Source organism: Vombatus ursinus, unplaced genomic scaffold, assembly GCF_900497805.2.
Source record: "Vombatus ursinus unplaced genomic scaffold, bare-nosed wombat genome assembly UNPS02009994.1, whole genome shotgun sequence".
Lineage (NCBI taxonomy): Eukaryota > Metazoa > Chordata > Mammalia > Diprotodontia > Vombatidae > Vombatus > Vombatus ursinus.
The window spans coordinates 5,989,298-6,006,264 of record NW_020949772.1 but is presented as its reverse complement, the minus strand read 5'-3'; the positions used below and the strand labels follow the sequence as shown (position 1 = coordinate 6,006,264).

Sequence of the window (16,967 nt, the reverse complement as noted above, 5' to 3'; positions counted from 1 at the left end):
GCTGAAACAAAGTAGGAAATGTATGGTTAAACTTTGGATATAGAGACAGGTTTTCTTATAAAAAACTGTTATACAACAAGAAGCTTGTTTACTTTTATTTTTTTGTGAGGCAATTGGGGTTAAATGACTTGCTCAGGGTCAGGCAGCCTAGTAAGTGTCAAGTGTCTGAGGCTGGATTTGAACTCAGGTCCTCCTGACTCCAAGACCAGAACTCTATCCACTGCGCCATCCAGCTGCCCCACCTGTTTACATTTTTAAAGAAGATTCCCACAGCACAAATGAATCAAGTGCTACAATATGAAAAATCTCAGCACCACCAAAAGACCCCCAGAATCATAAGAAATGAAAGAAATCCTTCCAGATTGTTGAGTCCTGGCCCTTCATTTTACAAATGATAAAAAGGAAGCCTCACCACAAACTGTGCCATACGAATCAAGGTCTTTTAGTCTAAGTCTTTCAGTCACTTACTTTTCCGTTCTTGATTTCTTCTCGAGCTAGCTGCACAACTCGCTTAACTTTGGATGCTATACACAGGTATTTGAAAAACCTCTGATGAGCGGACCAGAACTGCCCCCACATGGATTTCTTCATTCGTTGCTCTGCATCTATAAGATCAGCAGCTTGCTGAAATCTCTCTCTAGCATTTACCCACTAAATAAAAAGAAATAACAGTTTACATGCCGCACAGTTAAATAGAAAGTTTTTCAAATAAAGATCCTTGAAGATTTTCCAGGTTACATTTGAATATGTGACCAAACAATCAATGACAAAGCAGAGTCAACTTTTCCTCTATAGTTTCCTTGTTTACATAGAATATCAGTATATTTAATTTTGTATAACATTCTAGACAATTATAAAACTGAAGGGTATGAATAGATTTTTAAAATATTAACTGAGTAAGTAGAAACTTAAAAGCTTCTTTAAAAAAAAAAAAAAAAAAAAGAAGTCACTGGTTCAGTAACCAGTTATCCAACAAGTACTTTATTATTCTTTATTTCATATTTTAAAAAAAAAAAGGGCAGATAAACTTTCACCACACTAAGCAATATGACTGAAACAGCAAACGTGAATTTTAAAAAACACTAGGAAAAGCCAAGCTTACCAGTTTTACTGCTTTATTATACATTCTAACATAGCTCTGGGAAAGGAGAACTTCTTCAATTTTGAAGGTCACACCAGTAAAGCTCAACTGCCTGGCGATGTACATGCCTCTCAGCTTCATATCCATAGCAACTATTTCCATAGCACCAACACCTCTGAAAAACACCAATACAAAGTAACCCAGTAACATCATTAAAAGAGTAAAAACTTAATAGAAAATTATTTTCATTTCTAAAAGAGACAAAGCAGAATTTCTATACTGTTTACCTTCGCTCTACAGCTTGAATGAAATCGCTGAATTCTCTAAATGGGGTTCCCTCACCCCATATTCCAAGCCGGTTCATATAGGCCATGTTCCTCGGTTCAGAAGCCCCTTTAGGAAGGAGAAAAAACAAACCCCCAACCATTAGTGTCCGTGTGTGTGTGAGGGGAGGTGTAGGGAAGAGAATAGGCATACTGGGGGTAAATAAATAAGCCCATACCTGTGGCACTGGCGTAAACCACTCTGGCTCGTGGCAGTTTGTTCTGCAGCTCTAATACAGCTAAGCCTGTCTTGGTTGGTTTGGAAGAACCAACAGGACATAAGTTCTTAGCTTTGTGGCATTCATCAAATACTATCTATAAGGAATGAGTCAGGAAATGAACCTCATGAACACCAGGGTCCCCAGGCGTGGGATGAAGAAGAGCTGTATCTTTCAAACCTCTGAAACCTCCATATTCTTGCTTAAGGAAGAAATATAAAGGTTGGGGAGGCACTTACAAAGGTTTCTCTACTCGCCTTGGGGCCTGGCAACAGTGAGAAAAGGGACTGTGCCTGCAGATGTCTTAAAGATACACCAATTAACTCTTCAAAATCTCAGTAGGTCTAGAAGAACAGGTTGAAAATCCCCAAAATACAGCTTAGCAAATCCCATTTTACTTAGAGAACACACATGGGAGTCAAATTAAACTACTTTTCTTCACAGGATTAGGCTGCCCTAAATATATGCGCATCTTCATATGTATAGAATGCACACTTACATTTTCAGAGAATAATACATACCATTTCTTCACTTCTACAACCAATGAAAACTCTCCTTACGTACACTCTTTGCTATCATTTTACTTGAGAATAGTATTTTAAGGTTTCTTCTTATATAACCTCTCCATTTAGCCCCCCTCTTTTCCAACATGTAAAGGATACCACTCCATCAAAGTCATCACTGCACCAATGCAGAAGCTGCTTTAATCTTGTTTTGTATTTGCCACCAGACTGACTTTCACCAATGAGAGAAGAATAGGTGGCAAAAATAACGCCCTTTTTTACACTCCCATTATGTTTGGAAGAAATTTTTCCGTATTTAAACTAGAAGAGAAAGGATAATAATTATTCACAATTAGCTTTACAGACCAAAAAATTCTTTAACATTCAGCATCTCAACTGGATCCTAACAGCTAATTCAGAGGGGAAGGTAGTGTTACCCATCCTGCCTAAAGCCATACTGAGTGACCAGGGTGGAACAAGAACAGGGGCCTTCTGACTTTCAGTCTAGGCCAGGGGTTCACTTTACCACCCTCTGAACCAGCTCTTCACTACCTTGTCTAGGTGGTGATTTCCTTTGAACTTTATTATACGTTCTGCAAGGGCAGAAGAGAACAAGAACTACAAATAGGGTTTTCTTTTCCAATTATATGGGTTCAGTAGTCAAACAATACTTTTAGATGCTAGCCATTTTGGGCTTTTACGTGATTTGTCTTTAAAGCTTCTGTTGACATTCACTGACCCGTTCAATATACCACATAATCTAAAAGTATGTAAAAACACAGAAGTAAACATTGCCAGAACTAGACAGTGAAGATGATTTTAGAATAAAATTCTATTACTATACCCTTGTCAAAATGTGTTTTCTCTCTGTAAAATTATTTTTAAAAATTAAGCTTAAAAATAGAAGTTCTATGGTCAACGGTCAATCACAACCAAATTTGCAAGACACCCCAATTGTTCATTATGGAAATTTCAGGGCTTATGCTACAAAATCCAGTCTTGATAGTAAGAAAGTACAACAATTTTAGCATAACCCAGTAGTGGGGCAAACGAGAGATAGAACACATATTACAGCTCCAGCACTGCCGTTTGACACTGGGCAAGGTACTTTACCTTAATGTGCCACAGGTTCCCTCACCTCTAAAATGATAATACCTGTTTATTGGGTGTGATAATGGGAAAGCAGTGTGAAAGGTTAGAGCTTTGTGTGTAGGTCAGTGTTCCTCTCCTCAAAGCATCAACATATTTGTGCTGCTATTTGGTCTGGGCTGTGGCTACAGAGAGTTTTCTTTTGGTGACAGGGCTGTTAGAGCAAGGAGACGCTCTCAGCTGCAAAGAGCTCTCCTCATCTGATGCATTTTTCATCTGCCACCTGCTAACCACAGCCAAGCACAGACAGATTTTTAGGTACTTTTATCAGAGTAACTGTTACAGTATAGGGCAATAAGCAGCATTGTGGCCAAGATGCAAGGTTCATAGTCACTAGTTACTCTGGGGAAGGTACTACACATCAAGATATGAAAATTCTTCTGCTGTATGCAGCATCCTTCTTTTTTGCTACTCACTATCATGAGATTAGACCTATACATAAAAGCTACACATATGCCGCATCATTCTGTCGATACTGAAAGCACGCAAGGCAAATCCACTGAGTTTTGAGGAAAACAATATTCAAAATTACTCAAGTCCTCTACCTAAAGCAATTAATCTGTGTGAATTTAAAATATTTTACAATAAGTGAATAACTGATACTTGGTCAATAACACCACAAAAAACATATAGCATGCATTTTAGTCTCCTCACACAAGCATACCTAAAGTTTTGCCTCAATCGTACATAGTAAAAAGTTTCCACACCTTGTTTAATGAATGAACCGAAATGTTTTTTGCTCCAATGTCCCTCAAATCTCTTTCGGCATCATATTTTAAATCATTTGATACACTAAACCTGTCAAAGGGGGAGGAAAACACCAAGTTAAATAGATATCACATTATCCTAAAAGAATTTTGTTTATTTGCTTTTTTGTGAGGCAACTGGGGTTAAGTGACTTGCCCAGGGTCACACAGCTAGGAAGTGCCAAGTGTCTGAGGCCAGATTTGAACTCAGATTCTCCTGACTCCAAGGCCTGTCCCCTGTACCACCTAGCTGCCCCTCTAAAAGAATTTTGAATGAAACACACCACACTGTCTTGCACTCCCCAAACCAAACATTTCCCAATTACATATTTGGACAATCAATAAACTTACCATAATGCTCTTTTTCTACTCAATAGGTAATTCTCATAAATTATTCCAGCTATAGTTCTCCCTTTTCCTACACCTGCACCATCACCTATCAAGAATCCAGCTCGATCTCCATTAGGTAGAAAAGTTTCATGTTGCTGAAAGAGAATAGGCATTTAATGAATCATTTCATTATTTACAATGATACAAAAGTGAATGTATCTTAAGACAACACGAGATCAACAATGATTTTCCCAAGGAAACAACAATTATTTTTAATTCAAAAAACCACACGCTATATAAAAAAAAATCTTATAAAAATAAGACTTTATATAGCACTAGTACTACATCATACCTGGGCTGCATATGTGATAGCTTCAAGCTGTAATGCTGACAACCAGCCATTATCAATACTTTCTTCAGATATAGATGTTTTATACCAAACATCAGGCGGTGTGACACTTGATAAAGAGCTAGTTTCCACTACCGCATCAGGATGTCTGAGGCCAATTTTTACTGTTTAAAAAAAAAAATAATAATATTAGTCATTTTAAATACAACTGATATCAACTCTATCAAAGGGCATTTCAGCTTATTAGCTGTTAAGAAACATCTTCAGAGGAAGCTAGGTGTGGATGGAGCACTGGCCCTGGAGTCAGGAGCACCTGAGTTCAAATCCAGCCTCAGACACATAACACTCACTAGCTCTGTGACTGGGCAAGTCACTTAACCTCAAATTGTCCCATCCCCACCCCCCAAGAAACATCTTCAGAAGCACAGAGCATATCCATAAATATCTGTTTCTTCTGCTATGAAATGGCACTTAAATATGACAAACTCCCTAAGATGAATGCAATAATGGAAAATTGTTGAAAAAGACATCTTAGTTAATAAGGGGGATAAAGTGGCAACAATCTGCTAAAGTGCTACAATGACATCAGTGAGATCATGGACCAAGAACAAACTAACTATTTTTGTCTTTCTTTTATAAACTAGCTTAAGAAAGCTCTGGAAAATAAAGACCAGAATACTGTTTGCTGTACAATGCTCTATTAGCCACATAACTATCAGTTCCATGGCAAAACAAGACAACATTATCATTCAAATTATCTTAGCTTTAATTTTAAAAAGCTCTAAGAGCCAAGCCTTAAAAACACTCGTAACACACCTATTTTCAGTTTAAAGTCTGACATAGTAAATGTATGTGTAGATACACAGGTATGATCTAAAACTCTTTAATACTTTATGGGCTCATGATTTAATCAATCTAGGTACAACTTTTACAGATGTACACTAAAAAGCTAAAAACAAAAACACCCACCCCCCAAAATACCAAGTGGCCAAGTTGAAATCTGATAGTTGATCAGCAATGAAAAATTCAAACTAATTTTAATTCATTTGGCAAAAAACCAATTCTGTGGCAAACCAGTAAGACATACATTTTATTGGCATATACTCTGCATAGGTTTCTGCATGGCCCATTTCTTCTTCATCTTCTTCCTCTGGTTCTTCTTCATCTTTAACCACTGGTACCTTCTACAATATAAAAAGTTTGCTAATCAAAGAGTGGCTTTCATTTCCTGGACTACTGATAAAGGAGAATACAGCTGCTCATTTTTGGAAACATCAAGTCCCAACTGCAACACCACTAGAATCTTGATAGTTTGATGAAACCTCTCCCAAATCCTGTACATTCTCCTCCTTCTCTCAGACAATCTAATTCAAATCCCCAAACCTCCTACTTCTTTATATAGATTTCTTGCTGGATGATTTCAGGTGTTCCTTCTTTCTTCCCCTTTATTCCAGGAGTTAGAGGCAGAAGAGACCTTAGCAATCACTTAACCTATTTAATTCATAAAGTTGGATGATTTGCCCAAAGGGAGCAGGGAGGATTTCGCCACAATACCCAGCTGCCTCTCCTCTGCAATGGAGGGCCTTTGCCTGGGATGGCTCTTATATTCCACGTCCTTCACATTCACTCCCAGAGCAAGCCCAGGGTTGGCAGGATAGGAAGGGCAACAGAAAAAGAGCAGGGCTGAGCCCACTCTTCCTCTGCTTGAACCAGCTCACAGGCAACTCCTTCCACCCCCCTGAGATGAATGCTCCTACTCTTCCTCATAAAAGCACTGTTATATGATGTGATAAAATGTTATCATGCTTTAGATACATCTTGAATTGAAATCCACAATAAGGCTTTTTTCCTGGGATTCTAATCATTTACCCGTTTCTGGAGAAAAATGCTTTACAAATTCTCAACGATCAGTTCACAAAATCAAACAGCTCCCCTTAAAAGATGAGATTGCTTTTGACAAACTAATTAAAGATGGGCAGCTAGGCCTGGAGTCAAGATGGTCTGAGTTCAAACCCAGCCTCAGACACTTTCTAGCTGTGTGACCCTCGGCAAGTCACTTAACCTTGCCTCAATTTCCTCATTTGTAAAATGAGCTGGAGAAAGAATTGGTAAACCATTCCAGTATCATGACCCAAGTGGGTAACAAAGAGCCGGACAAAACTGAAATGACTCAACAACACTAAAGAAAGTCCTTCCAATTCTTTTTTCCCCCTAATGTTTCCTTCCACATCATTGCCCAAATTCTGGTTCTGGCCCATTATACACTATGTCGACATTGTGGCAACAGCCAAACCTCATCCCTGCCTTTGTCCACTAGTCTTTCCCCCCTCCAATTCCCTCTATATACCGCCAGTCTCATTTTACTAAAACATCCACAGTGGAGCTTTTTTGTTTGTTTTTGGTCGAGAGAGACAGCAGTGCAGTGCCCAAAACTCAGGCTTTAGTCAGCACATGTGCTGGCTCTGGAAGACTTGGGCAAGTCACTATTCCCTTCAGGCCCCCAGAGGAGCTTTCTGTGACTAATACTTATAGAAGTGCTGCTCTGCTTTGAGAGGACATTTCTTCCTGGGAGCGATGAAACCACAGGTCTGGTCAAAGACAGAAACTTTAATCACGTCCTCTTGCTCAAAATATGCCCAAGGTTCTCTACTCCTCCCAGGATCAAGTCCGAGCTCCCCCTCAGCCTGCCAATCAAGATATTGGAACAAACGTCTCAACACCCGCCTCTCAATATCTGTCTGCTCTCGTGAACCTTACCCCCCCCCCCCCGTATCCAATGGCTGAACAGCTCAAAATATTTTACTCTATTCACTTTTGAATTTTGCTAGGAACAAATTCAATATACTTTCTTATCCCCAAGGAAATTTAGCCAGATATTCCTTGAAAACTCACCATAGTGGGCGAAAAACTTCTCATTTTGATATCATTTATCCATATTCGTGCAACTTCTTTATTAGAAGCTTCTTTCTTGACTGTTCCATTGCTGACATCAGCTTTAGAAAAAGAAAAAAGCCATTGCATGTTTTAAAGAGCAATTTTCAATTCCTGTCTCCTTCATGGTTTTACCATAAAGTTTACCCACCCCTACAAAGGCTTAGGATCCCATTACAGCCCAACACAACTACCACTTTTTCAATCTTTATTTCTTACAGAAATTATACCCTAGAATTTTAATACCACAACTTATTGGACCAAGGAACACTTTCATGACAATTTTAACCTCAACTAATCAATGTCTCACTAGAAAAATGTGGACAGAAGAGTTTATGAACCAAGGGGGGGGAGGGAGAACTACACAAAAACCTGGATTTAAGATACATATAAAAGGATAGTTTTCTTTTGAGACACCTAAGTGGTTGAACAGAAACCCACAAACCCAGTGTTATCACCAAAGTGGAATCATTCTTACCTGAGTTTATGGTACTTACTACCTTTGAAGGCAAAACAATTATTTCTGGAAGAAAAAAATCCATTTGGGAACTTTTTCCTCCCTCCTCCCCTTCCCAGAGATAAAAACTCAAAACAATTCTGTGCCTGATGCTGAAGGGGGCTCTTGGTGCCCTGTTACTCTACAATAAGAACAGCCTGACGGAAATCGATGGGAGACAGAAATCTCATACAAAGATCATTCATCTAAGGCAGCATGGCACCATGGAGAGAGGTAGCCTTGAAGCCAGGAAGACGTGAGAAAACACGCACACGTACACTGTGCAAGTCATTCAACTTGTTGGCATTCTACCCCAGCAGTATCAAACTCAAGCAGAAATAGGAACCATACAGAGTACAGGAGGATCCTCGTGAGCTAAATGTTGACTTATTTTAAAAATGTAATGTTATCTATGTTTTACTGTATGTTTTCTAAATTCTGTTAAATATTTTCCAATTACATTTTAATCTGGTTTGGGTCAGTACTCCATAGTGGCACTGGCGCATCATGTGGCCTGTAGGCAGCATGTTAGACACCTCTGTTCTGAAAGCCCTTCAAAACTCTCAGTTCCAGAAGCGACCTTCACTGGTAAAGGGAGTTGACATACAAAAAGTACTTTGCAAACCTGAAAGCACAATGTAAATACGAGCTGTTGTTGTTATTATTATTCCTGTGACAATGAAACCAAGAGGCTAATTCCTCTCACTAGGTCAAATGACATGTTCAGTTAGAAGTAATAAGGATCAGGACTACTGACTGTCTTCCTCTCCTCTCACAATTCCCCATGGGAACACCAGGGACCCCATGAGGCCTAGAGAGTCCAGCAGCAGCAGAGAAGCCTTATTTATCCTTTGTACCAGAGTCAAATCCTAGAAACAATGAAAAGTTCCAAACCACCCAGCAACATAAAGGGGTTAGCTCTGAATATCTAAGTCTCCAAGTCACTCTTCATAGTTTCTTTTACCAATCCCAGATCTTGCAATCAACAGACACGTCAAAGGATGGTGTGGTTATTTAGTTGTGTCTGACTCTTCATGACCCCATTTGGGGTTTTCTTGGCAAAGGTACTAGAGTGGTTTGCCATTTTTCTCTACCTCATTTTACATATGAGGAAACTGAGGCAAACAGGGTGAAGTGACTTGCCCAGGGTCACATAGCTAGTAAGTGTCTAGAGGCCGGATCTTAACTCAGGAAGATGAGTCTTCCTGACTTCAGGGCACACTATCCACTCTGCCATCTATCTGCCCCACCAAAGGACAGTATAGTGACTTGTTAAATTGCTAAGAAAAAAAAAAAAGGTGGAAAATGTTTAAGCATCCCAAAGGCACATAAATTAATGCTGTTTAGGGGTGGTTGATGGGGGTGCTACTTAACATTCTAGTCATCTGCAAAGAAAATGAAGTGATGCATTGTTTAGGGATGTTTTATTCGGAGTTAGAATTTATATTGGCTCTACTGGAAAGTGTGGAGCTGGTAACAACTCCCTATTAAAAGGATTACCTTCTCTATCTCTAATCTGATGTCAAAGTACATTATTTACCATTTAATCTAAACCAACAATTATGGCTACATTCTATTCCTACTTTGGATTCTTACCATGCTAAGCACTTGGTGTTGGGAAGTAGGTATACAAAAAATGGTCTCCTGCCCTACAGGGGCTTGCTATTTTGAGGACAAAAGAGACAAATAGGAAATGGTTATAACAAAACCTATGACGCAGTTTCAAAAATGATTCTTACATGATGTGATGGTAAATGTTAAACTTGAATTTAGAAGGCAGATACATCCACGAAGGCTGATACATCTATGGAAGGAGAAGGTGATGACTGAACTACGTACTGAAGAACAGGCAGAATTTAAACAGATGGAAAGGAAATAAGGGTATAGGGCATTCCCGGCAGAAAGAACACAGGCAGGAATAAAAATGGCCTGTTCAAAAGACAAACAGAGGGGGCAGTGAGGTGGCGCAGTGGACAGAGCACTGGCCCTGAAGTAAGGAGGACCCGAGTTCAAATCTGGCCTCAGACCAAACACTTGACACTTACCAGCTGTGTGACCCTGGGCAAGTCACTTAACCCCAATTGCCTAAAAAGAAAAAACTTGCTTCAAAAGACAAACAGAACAGCTTGACTGAAACTGAGGGTTTATGTCAGGAAGTAGTGACAGAGGGTGATATTTGAATCCTAGGTCTGATACTTCCAACCTGTGTGACCTAGGACAAGTGCAGGAGGTACCCTCGAGCTTGCCTCCTCACCTGTAAAACAAGGAGATTGGACTAGATGGCCTCTAAATTCTCTATCTGTGATCTTATGAACAAGTGTTGCTGAATGACAAAATATATACGGAATTGAATAAGGGACAGAGTCAAACATAACACTAAAGTTTTGAGCCTCAAACAACTGAAGTATCTTAACAGAAAGTGAGAATTTGGAAGCTTTAATCTAGTTCTGTACATACTGATTCTGAGATGATATACATGTAAGTGGAGATGTCCTATCAGAAACTGACAGTATTCCCAGCACAGAAAAGACAGCTGAAGCTATAAAACAGAAAAGCATTTCACTGAAAGAATATAGTAAGAAAAAAAGAGGGGAAAAGAAAAGAATCTCAGAGAATGCCCAGTTAGGAGGCAGGAGGAGTCGTCAGCCTTCTGCTCTGTTTTCAATTCCTGATTCAGTGTTTTCCTACTTTAGTAAAAAGAAGAGCTTCTAGTACCTAAGTGATTACACCACTTTCAATTTCCAACCCGACATCCCTCTCCCAATCTTATTCCACTGCAATGGCTTTCTAGGGCCTTTCCCTTACCAGTCTCTTTTCTTCCAAAACTGCTTCCATGAGCTGGTAGTCAGTGACTCTTAGCTTTCTACACTAGCATTCCAAAACACAATGCTTTCAAATCTGTGCTCTACTTTTCTCAACACAGTCCAACAAGTAGAAAGCCTCTACTCTCAGTCCACACACAGACCAACCCCCTTCCCCAAAACAAAACCTTCTCAAAACCAAGAAAGTTACAATCAATGCTGATTATCCACAAGTGAGTTATACATGTATCTGAGGAATCATTCCCCTGCTGTGCTTCCTAGATCAGTCAGGCCCATGACCCTATCTCCATGGAAGGGAAATTTACTATGTATTCAGTGAGAAGCACACTAAAGACTGCCCAATTAAGGGTCTCTAATCCTAAAAGGCAAATGTCCCTTAAGCACAGAAGAGTTTCATTAGTGAGTTTCTGTAGTGCTTTTAAGATGGAATTAATGATTGGCGGTATCAAAATAAGCAACTGATTGCTTTAGAAGGTAATAAGTTCCTTGTCACGATGGGTCAAGAGTGACCACTTGTTCTCAAGGGATCGGATTTAAGTTTGGGTACAAGCTGGACTAAATGATCTTGTGGTCCCTTTCAAACTCAGGTTCTAGAAAACACTATTTTCTCCATGAATAGCAACTTCTTACACTGACACGGGAAACTATGCTGGGTAGGTATTTCAAGTATTATTAACTCCACTTGGCAGATAAGGAAACTGAGGTCCAAAAAGGTCAAAGGAGATGTCACAAAGCTGGCAAGTTGCAGAGCTGGTATCGGAACATGGGTTCCTTGGCTCCAAATCTATGCTCTCCTTCCTGTCCCCATACTGCTCCTCAAATGAAATGTTTCCCAATTTTCCCAGACGGGAGTAATCTCTCCCTCCTGTGAATGATACTTTGTAGCTCTCTTAGTGTACTTTCATATTCTACCTTTTATTACAGTTAAATGTGTACTTCTCTCCCCACTACAGAGTTAAGCTCTATGAGGACAGAGATCATGTTGTTGAGTTGTGGTTTTTGTTTTTTTTTGTTTTGTTTTTAAATTCCCCCCAAAAAATGTGCCCAGGGCCTCAATAAAAGGCTGCTAAATGAAATTCCTGGTGATAAGTCAGGTATTTTAGATCAAAGCTATTTAAATCTTTAAAATTTACATATACATATATGTTATACATCCTGTATACAACATACCAATTCATGTAGAAAATTTTCCCCATGCCCAATTCTCTTATTTGACTTAAAAAAAAAAAGACATTCTTAATTTCTCTTCCTCCCGAAGAAATCAGAAAGGTGTTAATGAACATGAGAAGACTTACTGGCTGCCGTCGCCACTGGCTGAGCGATGTTAGCAGGCGGCTGCAGTTTCATGAGTTCATTAAGACTATTATTTTTCAGCAGATCTTTCAGCTGGATCTGGTCCTTGGAAGGTGTGGTGGTCAAGGCATTACGGACTGCTGGTGCTGAAACCGAAGGTCGTGTATTTGTGCTAGTCTGGATAATCTTTGTTAAAGTTATGGTTTGCCTTGTAGTTGTTACTGGTGTGGTTTTAGTCATCACAATTGTGGTTCCCAAAGTTGGAAGCTGATTTATTTGATTCAGCACAAAAGTTGTAGTAGATGGTGGTTGTGGCTATGAAAAAAAAAACAAACAATATTGACATCAGGGACTCGAGAAGCAGAACTTAGTTTAATGAGAAGCAGAACTTAGTGAATATGTCTCTAAGACAAATGTTACCAAATGATTTGAAATACTGCAGACTGTTTTAACTGCCAGGTCCCTGACAATTTCTGGTTTGTTTTCCTTAATGTCTCTAGCCCTCAATTTGCCTCATCTATATATAAAGTAAATTGGGACTGGACAACTCCCCCCTCCCATCAGGGTGCCTTTAAAGCTCTAAAATTCTATTCCAACACTGAATTCGCTTCTATACCATTTGGTATGCAGAACCCGGGAAATTAAAAACAAAACTACACATCCCAAGCATGTGAATTAGTCTGGCAAATAAATGTATCTCATCTGCAATTAAATTACTACTAAATCTGAGTTTATTATGAACCACATGGTCATGGAATTTAGAGAAGAAAGGAGACAATAAGTTGACTTATGGATAAAGGTTAAGATTTTACAACCCGACTATCTCTCTTATTTAGGTTTCAATGGGCACTTTCATGCAAGTAATGATAGCAACAACTTCTTCTCCATGACCATCTCTTTTACAACAAAATGACAGGAAGGTTCCTCGATGATTTACCACGACAAATGAAAATTCTGTATTTCCATTTTTCAGAACATCCGTAACTTCCACCCTCCAGTCCAATGAATGAACACCTCTTGCTTTTGGTTAATGCACACTCTAAGAGTTTTTAGGATGTGAGAGGAAGTTTAAAATAAACTCAAGAGTACCTCAAGTTTAAATAATATAGGCAGTTTCTCTTCATGCATTGTCTTAATGTGGGCACTGCCCCAAGAAATAAGATTTCTAAATGGAACCATAGTTATGACATACATTGATAAGCATGGCTTTGGAGACCTCAATGAGGTTTTAGACAAATGCTGTGCTTCTATGAGGGGACATGATACTTGAAAAGACAAGAGGGAATCCAATCCAATTGAATTTACTACCAGGTCCCCTTTCTTTCTGGAACCCTACACCCTGGTACTATCATACACAATTCTAAATCATTCTTACCCTAACATTTAATAGTGCTGGAGTAGACACAGTCTCTGGTTCTTGCTTAACAGGAACTGCTGCCTCAGTGTCCAAGCCTAGTTCTAATGCACTAAGTGGCACTGACTGGAGAAAGAGACAGAGAGAAAGAAGAGAGAGGAGGAGGTGTGTGTGCAGTAGACAAAAGATAGAGAAAGAATGAGTGCAAGCAAGTTTTGGTATTTTTGAGATTGCTTATAATTTTCCAAAATTAAAATACCTTTTATTTAAACTGAAAACAAAGTCCTTCAATATGAAGACATCACAAAGGAAATATAAATTCACTAACTTACAATAAAACCTTTTATTTCAATGCAGCTGGGATCTCCAATGAGATGCCAGATCAGCACAATGAACACAATGAACTAAAGGTATCAAATCTTTCTAATCAGCTGCTTTGAATAAATTTGTAGTCTTGTTTTGCTTACAGAGAAGATGCACAAATCAATCATAGATCTAACTTCCTAAAAAATAGTACATATATAAAGATATTATAGGGTTCAACTAGCCAGTAAGTGGATATTACTAAAGTCTAAACAATTTCTCTTACTCTTAAATATGTAGTAACATGTAGTAAAATAATCAGCAGAAATATTAGCAGAGTTCTAGCAAGTAAATACTTAGAAGTAAAGTCATATCCAGCTTAAAACTTTAAAGTTCAAAATCTACGCATACTCTCTGCATGTAAATCACAAAGCATGCCTTAAATTAAGGAAAGAAAACATTAACAACAAAATTCATGAGGTTTTGGAGAATTTTCTTACCTGCTGAACAGGCGGAGTGGGTGTTGTTGGAGCTGCAAGGCCTGGGTCTCCACTATCAATATCAAAAAGATCATTTGGACTAATTCCACTTTCACTCAAAGCAGCAAGCAACAAGTCTTGTCCTGGCTCCACCATCTTTAGAATGAAACATTGAAAACCATTAACATGTCACTTTGATGTTATACTTTACTATTCTCTTTGACATAACAGATTTTTTTGAAAGATGTATTTCTACAGGAATCAAAGTTGACGACCTTTACAATGTACTACAGAATACTGCACATGCTGGGGGAGACAAGAAGGAACAGACCTGGCTGTGGCACTGAGTGGTCAGATAAAGATGTCTGTGGGCCCAGGAGGGAGAAAGGACAAATAGGTCTAGGGGTTCCCTATCGTTAACCAACAACGATCAGGGTCCCAAAAAAACAAACAAAAAAACCACACACACACACACTCTGGGGGAGAGGATGAGAGAAGGCAAGTGTCAGGACCTCTCTCCACTGCACAAATTTTATTGAGAACCATCGGAACTCAATGTTCTCCCTCCACCTCAGCTCCTCTTTCTGCCATCTCAGACCCAGGAGTGGCCACCGGGCTTCTCGATCCACATACCCCACTGGTGGGCCCGGAACTACCCAGTCATACTGCCACAGGTAATCATACTTAAATACCTGTCAAGGAGAAGAATTAAGACTTGATCTGTTTGGTCCCAGAGAGCAGAACAAGGAACAACAGGAAGACAACGTGAAGAAGCAAATTTAGGCTTACCATAAGGAAAATTTCCAAAACATTAGAGCTGTTTAAAAGTAGATCACCTCACTTTCAGTAGAGGTGATCAGGCCAACAACACTAGGTGACCCACTGGTCAGTTATATCGATCAAACAAGCCTTCTTGCTATTCTTCACACATGACACTGGATATCCCATACCATCTTCCCTACCTCTGTATAGGCTGCAATCTATAGTTCAGAAGCAAGTAACTTAACAGTAGATACCAGGAAAATCATAAAAGGTTTACTGTGTGGGGGCCAAGGATTATGTAGTTTAATTTTCGGTTATGACAGTCATATTCCTTAGGACAAAGAAATAGACATCGAGAGGCAGGTAGATGGAGCCATGGACAGGGCACTGGCCCTGGAGTCAGGAGTTCAAATCTGACCTCAGACACTTGACATACTAGCTGTGTGATCCTGGGCAAGTCACTTAACCCCATTGCCTAGCCAAAAAAGATAGAAAGACAGAAAGAAGGAAGGAAAGGAAGAAAGAAAGAAAGAGAGATTGAGAGGTGGTAGCGAAAGCCATTAAAGAAGATGGGTGAATATAAAGCGTGAGAATTACCCGGGTCTCAAAGGTTGAACTGTGCACTGGCCACTAAAGAAAAGAAAGAGGTAGGAAGGATCCAAAAGAACAGTATAGATAAATGGGAAGAAAAAAGAATACACTCCACCTCTGAGAATTCTTGGACTCTTTCAAAGCTTAACGAAATCACCTAGAGGCCTTTCCCAATCCAACCCAGCTGCTTGTGTCTTCCTTGATCTCCCAATCCTATACTTATTTTACATATTTATGTAAGTACATTGCCTCCCCTGATAAGACTAGGTTATCCCCTGATAAGCAAGGTTTGGTGCCCCTAGAGCCCAGCACAGTGCCTGACACATAAAAGTCTCCTAAGATCATTGTCATGGCACAGAGGAGATTTTTGTTCAACTGCACATTGGCTGGATCTAGAATCTTAGCCTGGGGCATAAATACATTTTTCACTAACCTCTAACTGAAATTTACTATTTTCTTCAATTCTAGACTTCTAGTCTTTGGCAAGCTTGCCCAAGGAGTTCCACCAACATGCAAGGAAGGTAGGACAGCTCTCCTTTCCCCAAAACCTGCTTTTGATAAGTAACCAGCCTACTTCTCCTTCCAGTCACAAGCTTCTTGGAAGTTATTCTTGGTAATAAGCTTCACTCTGTTTATATCTTCTTTTCTACTACTTAATAATTACCTAAATACATGGGGCAGCTAGGTGGCACAGGGAATAGAATGCTAGGCCTGAAATCAAGGAGACTCATCTTCCTGAGTTCAAATCTGGCCTCAGACACTTAACCAGCTGTGTAAACCCTGGGCAAATTACTATAACCCTGTTGGTCTCAGTTTCATCTGTAAAAATGAACTGGTGAAGGAAATGGCAAACCACTGTAGTATCTTTGGCCAAAAATCCACAAAGAATCTAACACAATTGAAAAAAAAAAATGACTGAACAACAAAAGCTAAATTCAACCTAACTCTTATTTAATAATAATGCCTTAGAGACAATGGCATTCAGATTTGTAGCCAATAGAGTGAGACCAGAAGAATACAGGTCTCAAAAATCCATTGTTCCTTTTGCCTCTCAGATGTAAACTCATCAGCCAAGAAAAAGGCCCTTTACCTTGACCCTCTTTTAACTTTTGTAGACTTGTTTTCATCCTATAAATCCACTGCACTGCAATATATCTCTTCTTGCCAACATCCACATGGAACACAAGCTTTTACTTAGGTCACCCCCACCTTGAATGTTTTCTTCAACCTCTACCAA

At 39.3% G+C, this 16,967-nt stretch overlaps 1 protein-coding gene across 1 annotated transcript in view; it reads right to left on the bottom strand.

The window, feature by feature from the left end:
• The window catches only part of SBNO1 (strawberry notch homolog 1), a 49,449-nt gene that overhangs the window by 24,240 nt on the left and 8,242 nt on the right, over window positions 1-16,967 (bottom strand). Inside the window, exons 2-13 of the mRNA XM_027853580.1 lie at window positions 14,399-14,533; window positions 12,244-12,556; window positions 7,592-7,692; window positions 5,787-5,883; window positions 4,703-4,863; window positions 4,372-4,505; window positions 3,982-4,072; window positions 2,285-2,446; window positions 1,584-1,719; window positions 1,369-1,474; window positions 1,103-1,256; window positions 469-651 (exon numbers count right to left, since the gene is read on the bottom strand). Of these exons, the coding sequence (XP_027709381.1) occupies window positions 469-651; window positions 1,103-1,256; window positions 1,369-1,474; window positions 1,584-1,719; window positions 2,285-2,446; window positions 3,982-4,072; window positions 4,372-4,505; window positions 4,703-4,863; window positions 5,787-5,883; window positions 7,592-7,692; window positions 12,244-12,556; window positions 14,399-14,533 (1,773 nt within the window). The remainder of the gene's footprint in view (window positions 1-468; window positions 652-1,102; window positions 1,257-1,368; window positions 1,475-1,583; window positions 1,720-2,284; window positions 2,447-3,981; window positions 4,073-4,371; window positions 4,506-4,702; window positions 4,864-5,786; window positions 5,884-7,591; window positions 7,693-12,243; window positions 12,557-14,398; window positions 14,534-16,967) is intronic.